We start from the raw sequence: 18929 nt of genomic DNA, 5'->3' as shown, positions 1-18929 counted from the left end.
CTGTACTTTAAAATGTTCTTTAGTTACTAATCAATTAGCTGGTTGTTTGATTAGGGATGGCAATTTTATATGGTTGAACTGCAACAGAAATAAAGAACAAAGATGGTCTGCACTTTGAAGTTGTCTTATTTTATTAAAAGCAACAGGGTAGTAATACAAAAGTTTTGCACTTAACTAGAACTGTTAGAATGATAGTCTGACTCTCGCTGGTGTCAGTGACATGTGACTGTATGCAACGTTTCGCGACAACAACTTTTACCTCAGGGGAAGACTTACAGAGGTTTATCGGATGGCTGAAGTTCTTATTCAGAACTCCATGCATCGACACATACATGGAATATTTCTCATATTAAGGCATCGAAACAAAAATATGAGGAAAAAAGACACAATGGGTCATCTTTGTGTTTTTGTCCACGATGTGACTGAGGTAGTATGATGTTGTGAGTGACGCAATGACCTTTGCTGTCTGTCATAAATATGCAAGGAAAAATAGTAAAAAAATGAATTGTCAAATATTTTGCTAAATAACTTTCATGGTCATAAGAAATATTTAGGGCTGGTCAGGGATCAGTTTTTCTGCTGGCCCAGTGTTGAGCTGCCAACATTTTTACTGGCCACATCACAATAATAATAATAATTAAAAATAAATACATTTTATATATATATATATATATATATATATATATATATATATATATATATATATATTAATATGTATTTTTATGGATATGCATATTCAAAAAATTAAGAATATTTAGTTTAATTTATATTTTTCTATTAAATATTAAGGGTTAAATAATAATAAATAAATCAAACTATGGTGGCAAACAATGCAAAACTTTACTGATTGGTTTCTAATTTTCAACCCACTTGTAATTATGCTTACAAGTAGGGCTGCACGATTATGATGAAAATCATAATTGCTGTTTATTTCCTGTGATATTGTAATTGCGGTTATTCATTTCAAATGAAAATAATTTACATTTAAATACTTATTTTGTGTGGGGCAGTTGCATGCCATATTCTTTATTTAGGCTATGCATCAAAACAACTTGAGAACTATGTTCCTGAATTGCTTTGATATTTTCATTGTATGTAAAACATAAAGTGCTACTCACATTTAATATAAATAGAATAAATTGTACACAAATAAAATTGCCTATAGACAAATTTAAACCTGTCAGATTTGCCTCTGCATTCATGCAAACAATGGCCCAAAAAATATGTTGTAAATAGAACATTTGGATACAATGGGAGTACACCTAAATGGAATGCAGAAATTGACACTTTTTATGATTATAATTGCAACAATTTTGACAAACTCATTTATGTTAGCCAGCTAGATAATTTTTCATTAGTGACCAGTTGAAATCAGAAATCGCAGCAATGTTCAATACATCACAGAAACCCAGTCCTAAATTTCAGTCCACAGAAATCAATCAGAAGAGCACTAAACATAATCCGTATCCTACACAGTGGTTGTTTAGTGTTGTATGATGTAGAACAGCCTCCTTTAATAACCTACAGACATTCAAAATGCAGTTTGTTTGCTTTGTGTGTGATGATGAAATTTTATGTTATGATGAAATCCAAAGCCCGAAGTTACAGCACTTTGAAGTTCTCTCAGTATGTTTCTTTTTTGGTTTTTACTCTGTGTCTGTCTGCCTGTTATCTCGTTTGAGTGAGTGAAGCAGGAGACCAAATCATGTGCTCCCACTGCAGCGTATAAAACGTGCTGATGGGGTCTTTATCCCTCCATCAAGCAGAAGAGAAGAAAAGAGTGGAGTCCTATCAAGGGAATGAGGCGATTATCTGGCCAACTGGATAATCGCTGAAGCTAACTGGAGTCAGAAACGTGTGTGTGTGTGTCACAGATAGACATCTACAACCAGGCAGAGAAAGAAGACAAAAGAGTGTGACAATATTGACCTGTAGGCATGCGTTCTTGCTTTTAGTGTCTCGCCGTTTATTTTTCAAAAAGCTGTAGATATTCTCTCTCTTTTTCATCTAGATCACCCCATTGACCACGTTAATATAATCTGTGTGTTTGTGTCGTTGTGTAGTGGTTGTATGGACTTGGGAACTCTGTGCTTTATTCCCACAATTGATATCCCATGAGGGTTTGTGTTGACGTCAGAACAGGGGTTGCTGTGTTGTGGTGTGTGTAAGATCATAACCACATAAAAGCACATATTACTGGGAGCAGATGAGTCTGGATTAAATCTGTGTCTTGTGTATGTGGTGGAGTCTGAATTCTTGACCCCAATATTAACTTAAAAAAATAAAGCTGTTTTAATGCTGAAATTTAGTAATAAGGCATGCAGCCTTGAATCACCTCAATCTGAGGATGTCATCATCTTATTTGCATCTTGATATGATGTCATCATCGTATATTATGTAATATTATCGACACTTAAAGGAATATTCCGTGTTCGATACAAGTTACACTCAATTGACAGCAATTGTGATATTACGTTGATTACCACAAAAAATTATTGGGGGCCAATTTTGGAGGGTTTAAAGGCAGAAATGTGAATCTTATAATTTTATAAAAGCACTTACATTCATTCTTCTGTTTAAACTGTCTTCTGTGTATTATTTGAGCTGTAAAGTTTTTACAGTCATTTTAGGGTTTGTTGACATTAAATCATCATAGCAACCAAGTTGTAAAATTGGATATAATTGTGTCCTTGAGCAAGACACTTAATTCCAGGTTGCTCCGGGGGGATTGTCCCTGTAATAAGTGCACTGTAAGTCGCTTTGGATAAAAGAATCAGCCAAATGCACAGATGTAAATGTATATTTTTGAAAGAGTATTTTAACGTTTACAGATTGGCCCCATTCACTTCTAGATTTTTGCTTTTATTAAAGAAAAGGAGGGGCGAATCGAAATTATTTTTTTCTGGTAATCAGTATAATGCCCCAAATGCTGTCGGTTGAACTTTACTTTTTTTTTATACCCAGAATAGTCCTTTAAGTTACACTGTGTGTCATTGCATTACATACTAAATATGAAACCAAGTGGCATCTGCAAACACATAATGCTAGACCTTTCCTCAGAACTAACTTCTCTTTTCTTAGACATATTTACCATTGCTTTTAACTAACTTGTCTAAATGTGATTTTCAGTAGTTCCCCTTAAGTTTCACATACAGTAGGTGCCCTATGAGAGTAACCACAGGTGTAGTTGATCACATTAACTATAAAGTTTGACAACCAAAATGTGTCTAAAATGTTCTCAATTTTATCATTTAAAACCTAACAAATCATTTAGGTAATCATTTGAAACCTAACAAAAAAAAAAAAAATTGTGAAATGTTTTGCTTGCAAAATGTGTTTTCACAATATGTCTTTCAAATAAATGCCACTTGGTTTGATATTTTGTTACATAATGTAGACATGCTTGCATTTTTAAGTGTGGCTTAAGCATCCAAATAATTTTTGGGCCCACTGTATGTGATTTTGAAATGGAAAATAGTTCATAAAAATATATATTTATCTCTCTCTTTTTTTATATATATATATAGGCTATGTGGCTGATGCTTCAACAGGAGGAGCCTGAAGATTTAGTCATTGCGACAGGAGAGGTGCACAGTGTACGGGAGTTTGTGGAGAAAGCCTTCAAACATGTGGGCAAAACCATTGTGTGAGTACTCGCACACTAACACATAAACGTCCAGCAGAGATTTAAACACATCTGGTTAATCTGGCCCATCTGGTCTTGATTTACAGAAAGCCTTTACAAGACCACAAAACAACACGCAAATACTCCATAAATATCATGAATATGTAGTAGATATGCAGACAGCTGAATTGGGCAACAGAGAACAAAATGAAGGAATGTGTTGAAAGCTTTTGTTCTCTCCCTCTCAGGTGGGAAGGGAAGGATGAGAAGGAGGTGGGCCGTTGTCAGGAGACAGGAGTCATCCATGTGAAGGTTGATCCGAAGTACTACCGGCCAACTGAAGTGGTGAGTCACTGTGTTTGTATCTTCCTGCGCAATCAAAGATCAGAGTAAAAGATCCCACAAAGTGCTTTGAGGCGGCCCAAAAAGACTGAAAGAGATTAGTATGTGTTTAATAATCTCAAAGGGCTTTTCACACTGTGCTTAACCCTTTTAAAACCCCGCTTTTAGCCCAAGGTAAAGCAACATTTAACACTTGTAATTTTGAAAGGGGGTTAGCACTTTTAACCCTAGGTTATGAAACCCTGCTCCGGAGCAATGTTAGGACCGCCTTTGTGGGGTTAACCCTGCGTTGTGGTGCCAAAGTTATACAGTGTTAGAATGTTACAGAAAGCTGCTTAGCAACAGACAACCAGTCGTATAATGCCATAACTCTTACCTCATTTAATATGTATGTGCTTTGTACAGTCAAAGGGAAACTAGTAAAGCACAGAACAGTGATGGCAAACACAATAACTGACAAGATGAAGAGACAGTATTCTTACGCATGGGTTTTCGTAGCATGTTTCAGAAGACGAAAGATAAGCAGAGCAGATTTTCCTTAGCAGCATTTCCACAGATAAGCAGTTCCATTGATAAGCAGTTAATAACACAGGTGGCATAGGTGTATTTGTCCAGTAATTTTTAGCGACCTCATGAATGTGCATAAGAACGTAAACAGGGGGTATACAGATGTACAGTGTGCAACATCGAAACCTGAATACCCAGGATTAATTCCTAACCCAGGGTACAGTATGAACAGTGTGAAACATGAAACAAGATAACCCAGGATTTCTTTTACCCAGGGGTTAACAATTTTGAGTGTGAAAAGCCCTTATACTACTTCTAGATGTGTGTGGGTGTGGGAGTTATAGAAATACTGTTAATGCTGTTTTCTTTGCCTCTTCAAATGTAATAAATTAATATTCTGATCAGCACCTATAGTGGCCCCAAAACGTATTTGGACACTTAAGTGTATACATTTCATTGCATTCGATGATAAAATATCAAACCAAGTGGCCATCTTGCAAACAAATGATGCTAGACCTTTTCTCAGAACTAACTTCACATTTCAATTTTTGCAATTCCTTTTTGTTAACTGGTCTCAAAATGATTTTTAGAGGATGTATGTAGCCAGTTTCCCTCAGGTTCATTCAGGTGTCCTAGCAAAATAACTACAGGTGCAGCTCATCACATTAAAGGAATGTTCCAGGTTCAATACAAGTTAAGCTCACTCAACAGCATTTGTGGAATAATGTTGATTACCACAAAAAGTCATTTGACTCCCTCCTTGTTTATTAAAAAAAAAACAAAAAAACAAGGAACCTACAGTAAGGAACCTACAATGGAAGTGAATGGGGCCAGTCCATAACTGTTAAAAAATACACTTTAAAAGGATAGCCTCAAGATGTAAACATCATAAATGTTAACATGATTTTAGTGTGATAAAATTGTTTACATGTAAAGTTATAATCCAGGATTACTTTTTTGAACAATGCAATCCCTAAGAAACTTCTTTTTTTTTTTTTAATGATTTGCTTATGAAGTGTGTTTGTACTATATTTCTTTAAAAAAATAAAAATATATACATATATATATATATATATATATATATATATATACAGGTGCATCTCAATAAATTAGAATGTCGTGGAAAAGTTCATTTATTTCAGTAATTCAACTCAAATTGTGAAACTCGTGTATTAAATAAATTCAGTGCACACAGACTGAAGTAGTTTAAGTCTTTGGTTCTTTTAATTGTGATGATTTTGGCTCACATTTAACAAAAACCCACCAATTCACTATCTCAAAAAATTAGAATACATCATAAGACCAATAAAAAAAATATTTTTAGTGAATTGTTGGCCTTCTGGAAAGTATGTTAATTTACTGTATATGTACTCAATACTTGGTAGGGGCTCCTTTTGCTTTAATTACTGCCTCAATTCGGCGTGGCATGGAGGTGATCAGTTTGTGGCACTGCTGAGGTGGTATGGAAGCCCAGGTTTCTTTGACAGTGGCCTTCAGCTCATCTGCATTTTTTGGTCTCTTGTTTCTCATTTTCCTCTTGACAATACCCCATAGATTCTCTATGGGGTTCAGGTCTGGTGAGTTTGCTGGCCAGTCAAGCACACCAACACCATGGTCATTTAACCAGCTTTTGGTGCTTTTGGCAGTGTGGGCAGGTGCCAAATCCTGCTGGAAAATGAAATCAGCATCTTTAAAAAGCTGGTCAGCAGAAGGAAGCATGAAGTGCTCCAAAATGTCTTGGTAAACGGGTGCAGTGACTTTGGTTTTTAAAAAACACAATGGACCAACACCAGCAGATGACATTGCAACCCAAATCATCACAGACTGTGATGCAACTTGGGCTATGAGCTTCTCCACCCTTCCTCCAGACTCTAGGACCTTGGTTTCCAAATGAAATACAAAACTTGCTCTCATCTGAAAAGAGGACTTTGGACCACTGGGCAACAGTCCAGTTCTTCTTCTCCTTAGCCCAGGTAAGACGCCTCTGACATTGTCTGTGGTTCAGGAGTGGCTTAACAAGAGGAATACGACAACTGTAGCCAAATTCCTTGACACGTCTGTGTTTGGTGGCTCTTGATGCCTTGACCCCAGCCTCAGTCCATTCCTTGTGAAGTTCACCCAAATTCTTGAATCGATTTTGCTTGACAATCGTCATAAGGCTGCGGTTCTCTCGGTTGGTTGTGCATCTTTTTCTTCCACACTTTTTCCTTCCATTCAACTTTCTATTAACATGCTTGGATACAGCACTCTGTGAACAGCCAGCTTCTTTGGCAATTAATGTTTGTGGCTTACCCTCCTTGTGAAGGGTGTCAATGATTGTCTTCTGGACAACTGTCAGATCAGCAGTCTTCCCCATGATTGTGTAGCCTAGTGAACCAAACTGAGAGACCATTTTGAAGGCTCAGGAAACCTTTGCAGGTGTTTTGAGTTGATTAGCTGATTGGCATGTCACCATATTCTAATTTTTTGAGATAGTGAATTGGTGGGTTTTTGTTAAATGTGCGCCAAAATCATCACAGTTAAAAGAACCAAAGACTTAAACTAGTTCAGTCTGTGTGCATTGAATTTATTTAATACACGAGTTTCACAATTTGAGTTGAATTACTGAAATAAATGAACTTTTCCACGACATTCTAATTTATTGAGATGCACCTGTGTATATATATATATATATATATATATATATATATATATATATATATATATATATATATATATATATATTATTTTTTTGGGGCCGCTGCTTTCAGTCTATGACGTGTGTGTGTGTGCGCGTGCGGGCGGGCATGCGGGTGGGTTTGGGTGGTTTACGAGGACATTTTTTTTAGGTTACAAACTGGTAATTACAAGGGTATTTTGCTATAAATGTGGTTTATGAGGACATTTCTAGTGTCCCCATAATTCAAATCGCTTAAAAATTATACTAAACGATGTTTTATCGAAAATGTAAAAATGCAGAAGGTTTTTTGTGAGGTTTAGGGGTAGGGATAGGGGATAGAATGTATAGTTCTTATAGTATAAAAATAATTATTATGTGTAATGGAGAGTCCTCATAAGGACAGCCGCACCAACGTGTGTGTGTGTGTGTATGTGGTGGGTGGTCATTCAGGAATGAGAAAGGGCAGTAAATCCTATAAGAAAACATGAGTACTAAATGATCGTTGACAGATCAGAGGTTTTCTCTAACACACACATGTTTGCTGAGTGTGGGTCAGCATGATGTTTAGCACAAGCTCTTTCAGTGAGAAGAAAGGATCATGTAAAGGTTAGAAAGAGATATGTTTGAGTGAGTCTGCAGATGAGTGAGATCAGAGGATTAAGGGAGAACTGATGTTGAAAGACCTGCAAAAACTTGTTATTTGTGTACTGCACTACTAACTAGTTGTGGGACTAGGTTATTGATGATATTCCAATATGTCATCAGAAAGTGTTATATACTGTATATAGGAGACCGGTGCTAGTTGTCATACTTTTTACTCCAGTAAATATTTCTCAGGAATTAAAAAAAAAAAAAAGCTATTGGACATTTTCACCGTGATTGCATAGGAAAAAAGATACAGTTCATTGAACACAAGTTGGGCTTTTGTAAAAACTTTGCCTGTTGGCACACTAGATGGGGTAATTTGTCACAGTGGAACTTGACATTAAACCATTGGTGTGGTGTGGGGGGGGGCTGGGGGCTGGGGGGGCGTGGCACACGTTCCCCTGTCATGTCCCCATCATCTAAATCCATGTCTAATAGAAATGTATTAAAGTTTATCATTTTTTTCTGTGTGTAACATAAAGAAACACCTACTAAAATAAATGAAACCTGAAAAAGTAAAACATGCTAAATATGCATAAGATTAATTTGTAATGTTCTTTTTAAATATGTAAAATCAGAGTTCTTTTGTTTAAAACTACAAAAACAGAAGTACAAAAATGTTTTAGAAGTGCAAAAAAAAAAGTTTCCAGTTCCCACATCAATGGTCATGTTTTTTTTAGTTTTTTTCTTTTATTTGTGGCTCTTTTAAAATGATGGCCTGTCATGTATTCAATAGATCAAATCCATGTTCAGTTGAAGTTATTTATAATTAGAACAGTAAAATAGCTTTTGTACCTTCTTTTGTACATTTTTAAAAAAGCATAATTTCTAAGCAAAACAGTAAACTGATGACAAGTGGCAAAATATTGGTATCAGCCCTAATAATAAATCATCTTAATATAGACTTTTCATCTAAATTAAAAAAATAAGGTACTTAAACCACACTCTTCAAGGCACAAACTGAACTCAGGTCATCCATCAACAGAGAGGTCAAATGAGAATTTGACCTTTAACCTCAGTGACAGTAAGAAAATCACTGCATTACCTCAGGAGACATTTTGACTGGGAAGTGTCAGTGCAGATGCAGGTCACTTACGAGGTGTACAAGTGTATGTGTGAAGGAGAGAGATTAACAAATGTGTTGTCCATAGGCTACATATGAACCTGTTTATAACTAATCAAACCTGTTGGATTAAGCCTATAATTAATCAAATCAGTTTTTCTGGCACAAACAGAATGAATCTCAAAGAAAATTGATCTTGCTTCAATTTCACATATGTGATCATGTTTCTTAGTCCTCTTTGCCAGTATACTTGCATCGCCAAAAGGGAGTAACTGTATGAAATGCATACACAAGTACACACCCATTTACAGCCCCTGAAAAAAAGGAGCAGGCTGATTATCTAGTATGTTCTACATGTTTATCCAAAGAAAACTTTATTTTCAAATAAACTGGTGTGTTTTGGAGTAATCCTAATCTGTTTCCAGGTGGACAGTACCTGCATGATTTATGAATAAGTAATTACTGACAGATAAAAATCTTCTGACAGAAAGATCCCACGACAATGCTAAAAATAACCGTCACACCCAAACTGCTGTTGGATGAATGGCTCTGTGCATTATTATCATTCCCAAAATCAACATTTGAAGGCTATGAGTGATGGCTATCATGCCAGACGTAACTTGCAGTTGCATGTGTATAAATTATGAGTAAATGATGAAACTCAAATCGTCTATCTTTATTTGCATAACTTTTAGAGATCTCATAGCGAGCGTATCTGTGTGGAAGTGTGTGTGTAGGGGGGATTTCATCTGTGGCTGCACTGCAAATATAACCGGTATCTAGTGTTCACTGGATGTATTCTTTCAGTCGACACACACTCACTCACATTCCTTCAGGAGGTATGCATAGTTTAAGCTTCACAATGAGAAAAGCAGGTAACGCACTTGGCCTTGTCTGTCTATCACACGCCATCTACTCACAGACAAAGAGACATTGTGTGTGTGTGTGTGTGTGGCGTGCGCATGCATGCGCACATTGAAATAATTTAAGGTCTGAAATGCCTAGATTTAAGTTAAACTTAAATATTAGAGTGAATTTTGGTTACTTTTTACGATTTCCAGCATGAGAATTGGCTGTAAAGTAAATAGTGGACATTCTTTTGTTTCTCTCTCTATTTTTTTCTCCCACTTATACACACAAGTACGCTGCGGATTGGGTGTACTAATGAACACATAAAAACCAAGTGATCTCTCTTTTAGCTGATTGAGTGGATTTAATAGTGAAGGCTTGAACTGGTGAATGTGGTCCCGAGACAGCCGCTGAAGACCGCTGCGTGAACTCTGTGGTCCCCACTCAGCCTTTTAGTGAATGCTATTTTGCACATCCATTTTATTCTTTCGGATGCTGATTTAAACAATTTTTATGAGGCACTTTGGGAAAGGAGGACCAAAATTACCCAAAGGCTTTTTTTTTTTTTTTCACTTTTTATTTTCCAGACAGTCCCCAGGAAACCCTCCTCGTTTTTTCTTTTCGTTTTTCATTTTGAAAGAGAAGGGCATAATGAAAGCAGACCTTTAAAAAAGGTTTGATTTATGCAACAAACAAAAAAAGAAAAGAAAAAAACAAAAACAGAAAAACACGTTTGCAGCAGTCACGCAGTTTAGTAGATGTGTGACTTGTTTATGAATATAAACAACTGAACTGCTGAACTTGTGTGCTCATCTTCTCAAAATGCCAAACTAAGATTTATTCTTTCATAAACAGTGCCATGGTCATTTTGATATATTTTATTACTCAGCTGCCTGTCTAAATAGCAGTTTAACTGGATTTTTACCAAATTTATGAATGTTTTATTGATTATGGGGTGGCATATGCAACAAGAATTATTGAAAATCAGTAGCAATGAAGTGTGTATGAACTACCTGCTGAAATGAAGTAGTCACAACACACTGTATGCACATTCTTTTAAAATCGCTTAGGTAAGAACTTGCCTGCCAAGAATATAAATTTAATGTACAGTACAGAAGCGTAAGTGTGAGCATGCATGAGCTTGAGAGAATCATGAGAGACAAAGCACACACAGGCAGCAGACTACAGTTCACCATGTGTGTATTTCATCAAATCAACTTCTAGACTTGTGGACCCTGAGGTATTGCGACCACATAATGATGGAATTAACTGGATTATCAAAGATTAGGATTATATTGCACATACGTATGTTAACATGCTTCCTCCAGCACCTCAAAGACATATTGCACACATCTCAATTTGACACTAAGCACGTTTACATGCGCGTTCTTACTGTAATTATGCTTGATAAGCCAACAATGTGTAAGGTCATGTAAACACCTTTCCTGTATAGGGGTAAGGTTATAATTGGCTTAAGCATATACTGATCAGCACACGTAGGTTTTTGCCCACTATCCCAATTTCAGGTTGCTTGTAAACACTTTTACCGGTGTTCTTACTGGCTTATCCAATGTGTACAAGTGCTGTATGCTTGAATGTCGTGACTTCAAAAGCAGAAAATAGCCTGATGATTTAAAATCTCATGTAAACGTGGTTTTCTTGTTTGAAAAAGATGGTTTTCGGTAGTTATCAGCTATTTATATGCATGTAAACTCACTCTCTTTTGTGGGCTATTGTGTATATTTAGAGTAGTACAACAAGAACAAGAATGTAACCACATACTCAAGACTGGGGGGACCAAAGGTAATTATTTTGCAATCAACCATTAAAAGTCATATCGGTCGACCTAATAATCTGAATATTGGGGGGACATGTCCCTCTTAATGTCTATGGTAGATACAGCCCTGCAACATACATTACCGGTCAAAAGTTTTGAAACACTCATTCTTTATTATAATTTTTTTCACATATAAGAATAATAGTAAAGTCATCAAAACTATGGAATAACATAAATGGAACTATGGGAATTATATTGTGACTAAACAAAATCCAAAATAAATCAAAACTGTGTTATATTTTAGCATCTTCAAAGTAGTTACCCTTTGCCTAGAATTTGCAGACATGTACTCTTGACATTTTCTCAACCAATTTCTTGAGGTATCACCCTGGGATGCTTTTTAAACAGTATTGAAGGAGTTCCCATCTATGTTGGGCACTTATTGGCTGCTTTTCTTCATTATTTGGTCCAAGTCATACATTTCAAAAACTTTTTTTTATTATGCAATAAATTAATATGGTGGCATAATTATATTTTTGTCTACAAAACTAATTTCAAACATTTAAGCATACGCCTTCAGATCAAAAGATATTTAAGATCATGAGAAACATTTCAGTCAAGTGTTTCAAAACTTTTGACCGGTAGTGTACATGCTTGACAGAATCTAATACCTTTTAAAATGCAATCCTTCCAAAATCCAAACAGTAATGTTTTTAATCTTTTCCACTTTTCCCTTGGATTTCATGAGTATGCAAAAAGCAGTGTTGAAACATTTATTCACACTTTGACAATTCAACACTATAAAACTGTCCAATGCTTAGAGAATGGACAGCCGGTGAATTCTTTTAATTTAGTTAGATGCCATTTACCCTTCGAGTTTCGATCTTAACACATTATTTGATTCACACATGGATCAGTACATTGTATAATTGACACATGCACATTATTAATACTTTTAAATATAGCTTATCTGTGTACTATGTTTATGTAATGCATAAGTGCATGCTTGTTTTTTAGTTTCGTTTGGAATGAAAGATGGCTTTGACCTTTCACTCCAAGGATGAGAATGGGGTGATCTTATCTGTTTGTGGCAGAGGTCAGGGGCGAGATAAAAAGCATCCTGTAGAGAACAGCACACACACACATATGGAGGCCCTCACCTCGTGAATGCAGGAGTCTGTCTTATCTGACCCATGCTGAGCGTCATAGTACCAGCATGCAAAACACAGCTGCATCATCACTTACCTGCAGCTTTGCTTTTAATTTGAATAGAAGATCCATTTTATTTCATGCTCAAGATCAGTGGCCAACTGTGAACTAGTTTACATGAACAACATGCTTTTGTTTTTTTGTTGTGTGTGTGCTTATATGCGCACATGCAAGCATGTGCATGTGTTTTTAGATTTATGTGGGTGTAGAAGGCAGGTGTACCACCTTTTGCAGAGTTTTAGCCTCTGTTGTCTGTCGTGATGCTTTATGGGTAGTGCAGTCTTTGGGGTTTTCTGGATATTATAGTTGCTGTGGTTTAAGAGGCTGGCTCTATGTGACAGCTTTACTGTGATATGGTAGTGTAATAGGTCAGAGTTGTAAAAGTTGAGTGTGAATGATGTTGTAAAGAGTCTGGCCGGGCGCCAGGTGCAACTCAAACCTGCAATAAATCTATGCTTTTACCGATCAGCCTTTTCTCATGATGACCGTATATATCCACTTTTATTTGCACTCTGCATTTCATAATGTTACATGGCACATTTTAACGTGGGGTCCTACCTAACACCCCCAGAACATTTCTTTAACTGTGCGACTCTGTCTCGCTGTGTCTTTAGACCTAGCACTGTTCACGTTGAGGGATCAGGGAAAGAGAGAGAGACAGAAAGAGTACTGCACTGAGAACAGAACTGAAAAAATAAAGAGGGAGAGAGGGGTGTACGTTCTCCCCTGGCCTACTCTCTGGTATTTCCTGAAGGACTTTGACTGAGCGGAACCACCCTGGGCCCCACGGAGGGAAAAGAGAGAGAAAGAGCTTTTAAAAAAGAAAGAGTTGAAAATATAACTTTTAAAAACCAAGCCCAATTGTAAAGCTTCCCAGTAAACAGGTGACTTTTTTTAATTTATTTATTTATTTATTTTTTATTATATGTATATTGAAGTTCCATTAAAGCTTTAGGGGCGAAAGACTTTCTTTTGAGTAACTCCCTAAAAACAGTAGAGAATTAGAGTGTTTACATCCACACAAATATGCTGTTAACTACCAAAAAGCAGCTTTTTCAGAAAATAAGACAACCCAAGAAAGACACATTTACATGAGACTCAAAATCATCTTGTTATTTTCTGCTTTTAATTTTAAATCCTAAACAGTCATACGCACATTGGATAAGCCGGTAAGAACGCCGTTTAAGGTGTTTTACGTGTTTTATGCAATGCAATATCGGGGTAATAGACAAAAATCTGCATGTGCCGATTGGTTTATGTTTAAACCATTTATGATCTTAAGGGGTGGTCACTCTATATTTTAAGCATGCAAAATTAGTTCAGACACTGCAGTGGACATGATATGAAGTCACGCATTAGGGCTTCTGGTTTCAATAAATAAAAAATCGCAAATTACAAATAATATTATATTCAAAAAGTTACAATATAGCAACCTACTCGCTTTTCTGCAACAATAAAAATGCACAACTTTGTAATAGGTATACTTTGCATTGAGCCAAGAGGTCAGCATGTGATGTTTTGTTCTCCTATTGGTCATACGAATTCTTAGGTCAGATTCACCCAACTCAAACTTTTGTACGCAGCCGATTGCTAAATTTCTGTGCATGAACTTGCGTTTCCGTTCTTCCACATTTGGATGCGTTTGAATAGGAGTGAATAGAGCACAAAGTGTAATGTGACTGCGGCCTTACCAATAAAGAAGCGCCGTTTACATTACCTTATACATTGTTGGCTTATTTAGCAAAATCGTTTATGAACGTGCATGTAAACACGCTCATTGTGAAGATATTAAATTAGAAGTAGAGGTTTGTTGATTGATTGTCTTTTACTGAACAAAAAGTTGCTAAATTATATTGGTTCTAAAGTGGTCACAACTAACTAAATTAAAGTTACTTAAATAAAGAAATGCTTCAAGTTGATTATCAATAAGCAAAACAGCACTGGGTCATACTGTGACAGTAGATACGAAAAGTGTTCTTTTTAACCGCAGGTCTCCAACAGTGTAAATGTGAATATGTACGTTAACTTTTGCACCTGTGATGAGCTTTTTTTTTGTTGCTGTGTATCATAACGACCCCACTGAGTGTTAGCACTTTCATGGCTGTGAGTAGTGGGAGAGAGGAGGTTAATTTTGGGCTGCCCTCTGTAAATGGCATGTTTCATGCTCATTATCTTGATTGAGTAATTAACTCTGGCTCTTGGCACTCTTACTCACACTCTGTCAGACTGCTGAACTCCTGATGCCTCACATTCCTCGCTCCCTCTCTCTGGCACTCTCTAACTTTCACACAACTCGTCTCGCCAGGCTTTCAATTTATCATCATTTTCCTTTCTCTACGTGTCAGTTTCGTCTCCGTCCTCACTTTCCTCCTCTTCTTGCACACTCTATCATTCCAGACAAAACCGTTTTCTTATTACACACGAGTTAGAAATGTGAAGGAGCTCATGATAATAATTATCTTGCCCCTGTATGGTAGCATTAACTGTGCAAAATGTGTTGTGCATTTCCGTCGTCATAGCTCTTCTTTTTCTCCCCTCCCATAGTGAAAGAATTGGAAAAGGAGGTGAGATTAAAAAAAGCTATTTGTGTAATTTGAATGAGGTGAATCATGAATCTTGTACACCCAGGTGATGACCCTGCCAAAACATGTAGACTCTGCCCGAGGAGATACAGCGCTCTGTGGCTTGTAAATACACAAACATACTGCCAACATACCCACATGTAAGCACACACAGATCCTGGGTAATAAACATACTGTCAAGTATGTTCAATTCATACAGATGCTTTTCGTTCTGTGATCTTGTCATACAAGTGTGTTGCATAGCTCGGCTATTAAGACAATGACTGTACTTCTGCACTCTTTTTGTTTTCTCTATACAGATTCTTGTTCTGTGGCTGACTGACTGTTGTTTAAAAAGGAAAATCATTCGAATCTTTGATCCCCCTTAAAGTTAACAACATCCTTGAGGCAAATAACACACATACTCGCATAAACACAAAACTGCACAGCAACGCTTTCACAGGACCTACGTCTGTCAAACAGCCTCAAATTTCTTGCTTTTTCATTCTCGCATACACACATGCATTTAAAGTGTCAGACACTTAGGGTCAGTGTCTCTTTGCTGGAGTGGGTTTACATGATCATATAAATATTTATTAAACTCTTGAAGCAAGAATCTCAAATAGAGACTTGCTCCTTTGTGTTGATACAGATCAGAGGTTTCTGCATCATCTTCCCTGTTTCTTTTACACACAAAAATGCTAAAGGAAATGTAAATTGGGAATTTGTAATAAAAACATTTGTCTTTTTTATACAGTAAATGATCAAACATACTGAAAATAGAATGATTTGATTTAGCTATCAAGAATTTATTAAGCATGATACATTAAAAAAATCCTTTTTAAAAGCTGAATGTTCGCACACAACGCACAAACAAATTTCCAGGGATCCGTTTACCATGGAAAGATCGAGGGGGGAAAAAAAACTACTTTTGAGCATTTTGTAGATCTGGTCATACTGCGTTTGTTCATTTGACCTCTGACCTCTGATCATTTCTCTGTGCGTGTGAAACAGAGAGATTCATTCTGTTTGAGCATGTGGCCGTGTTATCATGCTTGTTTTTCGAAAATATAAAAACTCGGAGCCCCATCAGAAACTCACTGAAATATGTATGCGTGCATGTAGCGTGTTTACAGACTTACAAAGGTTGTGCATAGTCATGCTGTGGTTTTCTGTGTAAAAGTGAGTTAACAAAGGTTGCTTGATGTTTGTCAAGGTCTGTCTCTCCAATAGTCCTAAATTCCTTTACGTTAAGTGCTCAGTCACACACAATAAAAATCTACCCAGATGATGATTATCACTTTTATTTATTGTCTGTTTGCATTTTATTTACCATATATGCAGGCACTGCTCTGCTATTGCACCCTGATCAAACATTTACCATTTGAACACGTATAGATAAATTATTTAAACAAACAAACAAAAAAAAAAAAACACTATTTGAAACTAATATCTGCCAGTGAACTTCTACTGTGACTTTGATATGTCTTGACTTGCTTTCTATTTATCATCAGCTGTTGCACGATGGATGATTCACACGCACAGGCAATGTCTTAGTCGTCTTCATCAAATAAGTTCAATTCCAGTTTTCTCCTTGTAAATTTTGTACATTGTCAGTACAAAGTTCTTTATTAGTTTGCATGTTAAGATTTGGATGGATGACAGAAGCAGCTGAGATTAATTTAGCTTTCAAGAAAAATTATTACTAATTATGATTAATATGCTGCTTTAATTCAGCCCTTGATTATGATCGTTGCATGCTGTTTCATATGTTGATGAATGAATGCTATTTTGGTAATTCGTTTTTAAAATATGGTTATGTAATTTAAATTATTTAAATGATGCTAAAATGGAACCATGAGTAGTGACTGTACCTTCTCTGCGTTTAAAATATGGGCTTTTGGAACAACATTACTCATGATGTTTTACATGTGAGTCAAGGCACAAAAGTGCTGTTGTGAATGTGTGTGTTCTGGTTCCTTGGAGCTCTGGTGTAATCAGATCAGCAGCAGGGACACCCTCAAACCCTTTACTGCCACCCTGAGAAGCACCCCTTAAAATCAACTTCTAAATGTGTGTGTGCTTTGCTGTCCCAGCAGGAGAACAGAAGGGGTTAGGCCACAAGAGTCACATAATCCATCATGCTCTGGCTCTGGGAGAGGGCTGGAAAGAGGGGGTGCTGGATGGATGGCCTGCCTCTGCCCTTGCCTTCCCCCAGAGACACAGAGCCTGACACCTGTGTGTGTGGTGCTGGCGATTATGTGGGTGTATGAGAGTGAAGAAGAGTGGTTACTGTTAATAAAGTAGAACTAAATCACCCCTCTCCCTTTTTTCCTTTGTTCAAACTTTCTCTCCTTCTTTTTGTCCTTCCAGGACTATCTGCAGGGAGACAGCTCCAAAGCCTTGAAGAAGCTGGGCTGGAAACCACGTGTGACATTTGAGGTGAGCATTCCTGTAAAAATCAAAGCAATTCTGTACAAGTGATCTCAAGATTTCCTGAATTAATCTGTGTGTGTTTGTGTATTGGAACAGGAGCTTGTTACAGAAATGGTGGCCGCAGACATCGAGCTCATGCGGAACAACCCGAATGCCTGAGCCCACATGCCTTAGTCTCTGCGTGCCAAAGGAGCAGTTTTCATGTCTTTGAGTGTGTGTGATTCAACCACAGGAAGAAGCATTCTAATGCATTTATTTTCCTCTGTCTATCATTTTCCCCCAACTCCAGCCTTCTGACCCCACTTCCACTGTGTACTGAAGGTTCCCGGTGTTGCCTTTTCCATTCCTTGAAGGAATATTCAGAGTTCAATTCAAGTTAAGCTCAATCTACAGCATTTGTGGCATAATGTTGATCAACACACAAAATAATTTCGACTTGTCCCTCCTTTTCTTTAACAAAAAGCAAAAATCTGGGTTACAGTGAGGAGGCACTTACAATGGAAGTCAATGAGGCCAATCAGTAAATGTTCCAAAAGTATAGCCACAAGACATAAACAATGTGCAAGTTAACATGATTTTAGTGTGATATAATTGCTTACTAACCTTCTCTGTGTTATTTCCAATTTTACAACTTTGTTGCCATGACGATGTAACCAATTAACTAGAAGTGGATGCACCTAGAACAGTATTCCACTGAAAAATGATGATTATAACAACTTTATTGCTCAAATGATACACAAGTGCTTTTATAAAATTCTAAGCTTCAAATGTCATCCTTTAAACCCTCCAGAAATGGGCCCCCTTCACTTGCATTGTAAGTGCCTCACTGTAACTGATTTTTTTTTTTTTTTTTTTTTGGTTTTTAATGAAAAGCCGGGACAAGTCAAAATGTATTTTTGTGGTAATCAACATTATGCCACAAATCCTGACAATTGGGCTTAGCTTGTATCAAACCCAGAATATTTCTTAAATACGGTCACATTTCTGGTTATATGTATGGATTTTTTGTTTGTTCTCTGTCTAAATGATTTCTATTCATTTATATAATGCTGTTTTCATTCATAATTATGATGAGATATATAAATAAGGAATTAAAGATTTTGTTGAGCTTTTCAAATGTCTCCTGTTGCTGTTTTATCTAGGTCATTTCTTGATCTGAAAAAAAAATGACATTCACTAGTTTCAACATCTAAAATCGTTTTCAAATCATTTGTGAATAATAGAACTTTCATCTCAAATCAGACTGTCAAATTAAA

The 18929-nt window shown here is 36.6% G+C and overlaps 1 protein-coding gene across 2 annotated transcripts in view; it reads left to right on the top strand.

Moving 5' to 3' along the window:
* LOC127410342 (GDP-mannose 4,6 dehydratase) overlaps positions 1-18777 on the top strand; it is an 88494-nt gene extending 69717 nt beyond the window's left edge. For both annotated transcript variants that reach the window (XM_051645548.1, XM_051645547.1), the window contains 4 exons: positions 3528-3646; positions 3874-3970; positions 17611-17679; positions 17770-18777. In XM_051645548.1, coding sequence (XP_051501508.1) covers positions 3528-3646; positions 3874-3970; positions 17611-17679; positions 17770-17832 — 348 coding nt within the window. In that variant the 3' untranslated portion in view covers positions 17833-18777. The remainder of the gene's footprint in view (positions 1-3527; positions 3647-3873; positions 3971-17610; positions 17680-17769) is intronic.
* Positions 18778-18929: the final 152 nt, after the last annotated feature.

Source organism: Myxocyprinus asiaticus, chromosome 19 (assembly GCF_019703515.2).
Source record: "Myxocyprinus asiaticus isolate MX2 ecotype Aquarium Trade chromosome 19, UBuf_Myxa_2, whole genome shotgun sequence".
NCBI classification, from domain to species: domain Eukaryota; kingdom Metazoa; phylum Chordata; class Actinopteri; order Cypriniformes; family Catostomidae; genus Myxocyprinus; species Myxocyprinus asiaticus.
This window is presented reverse-complemented; position numbering and strand designations above follow the sequence as displayed.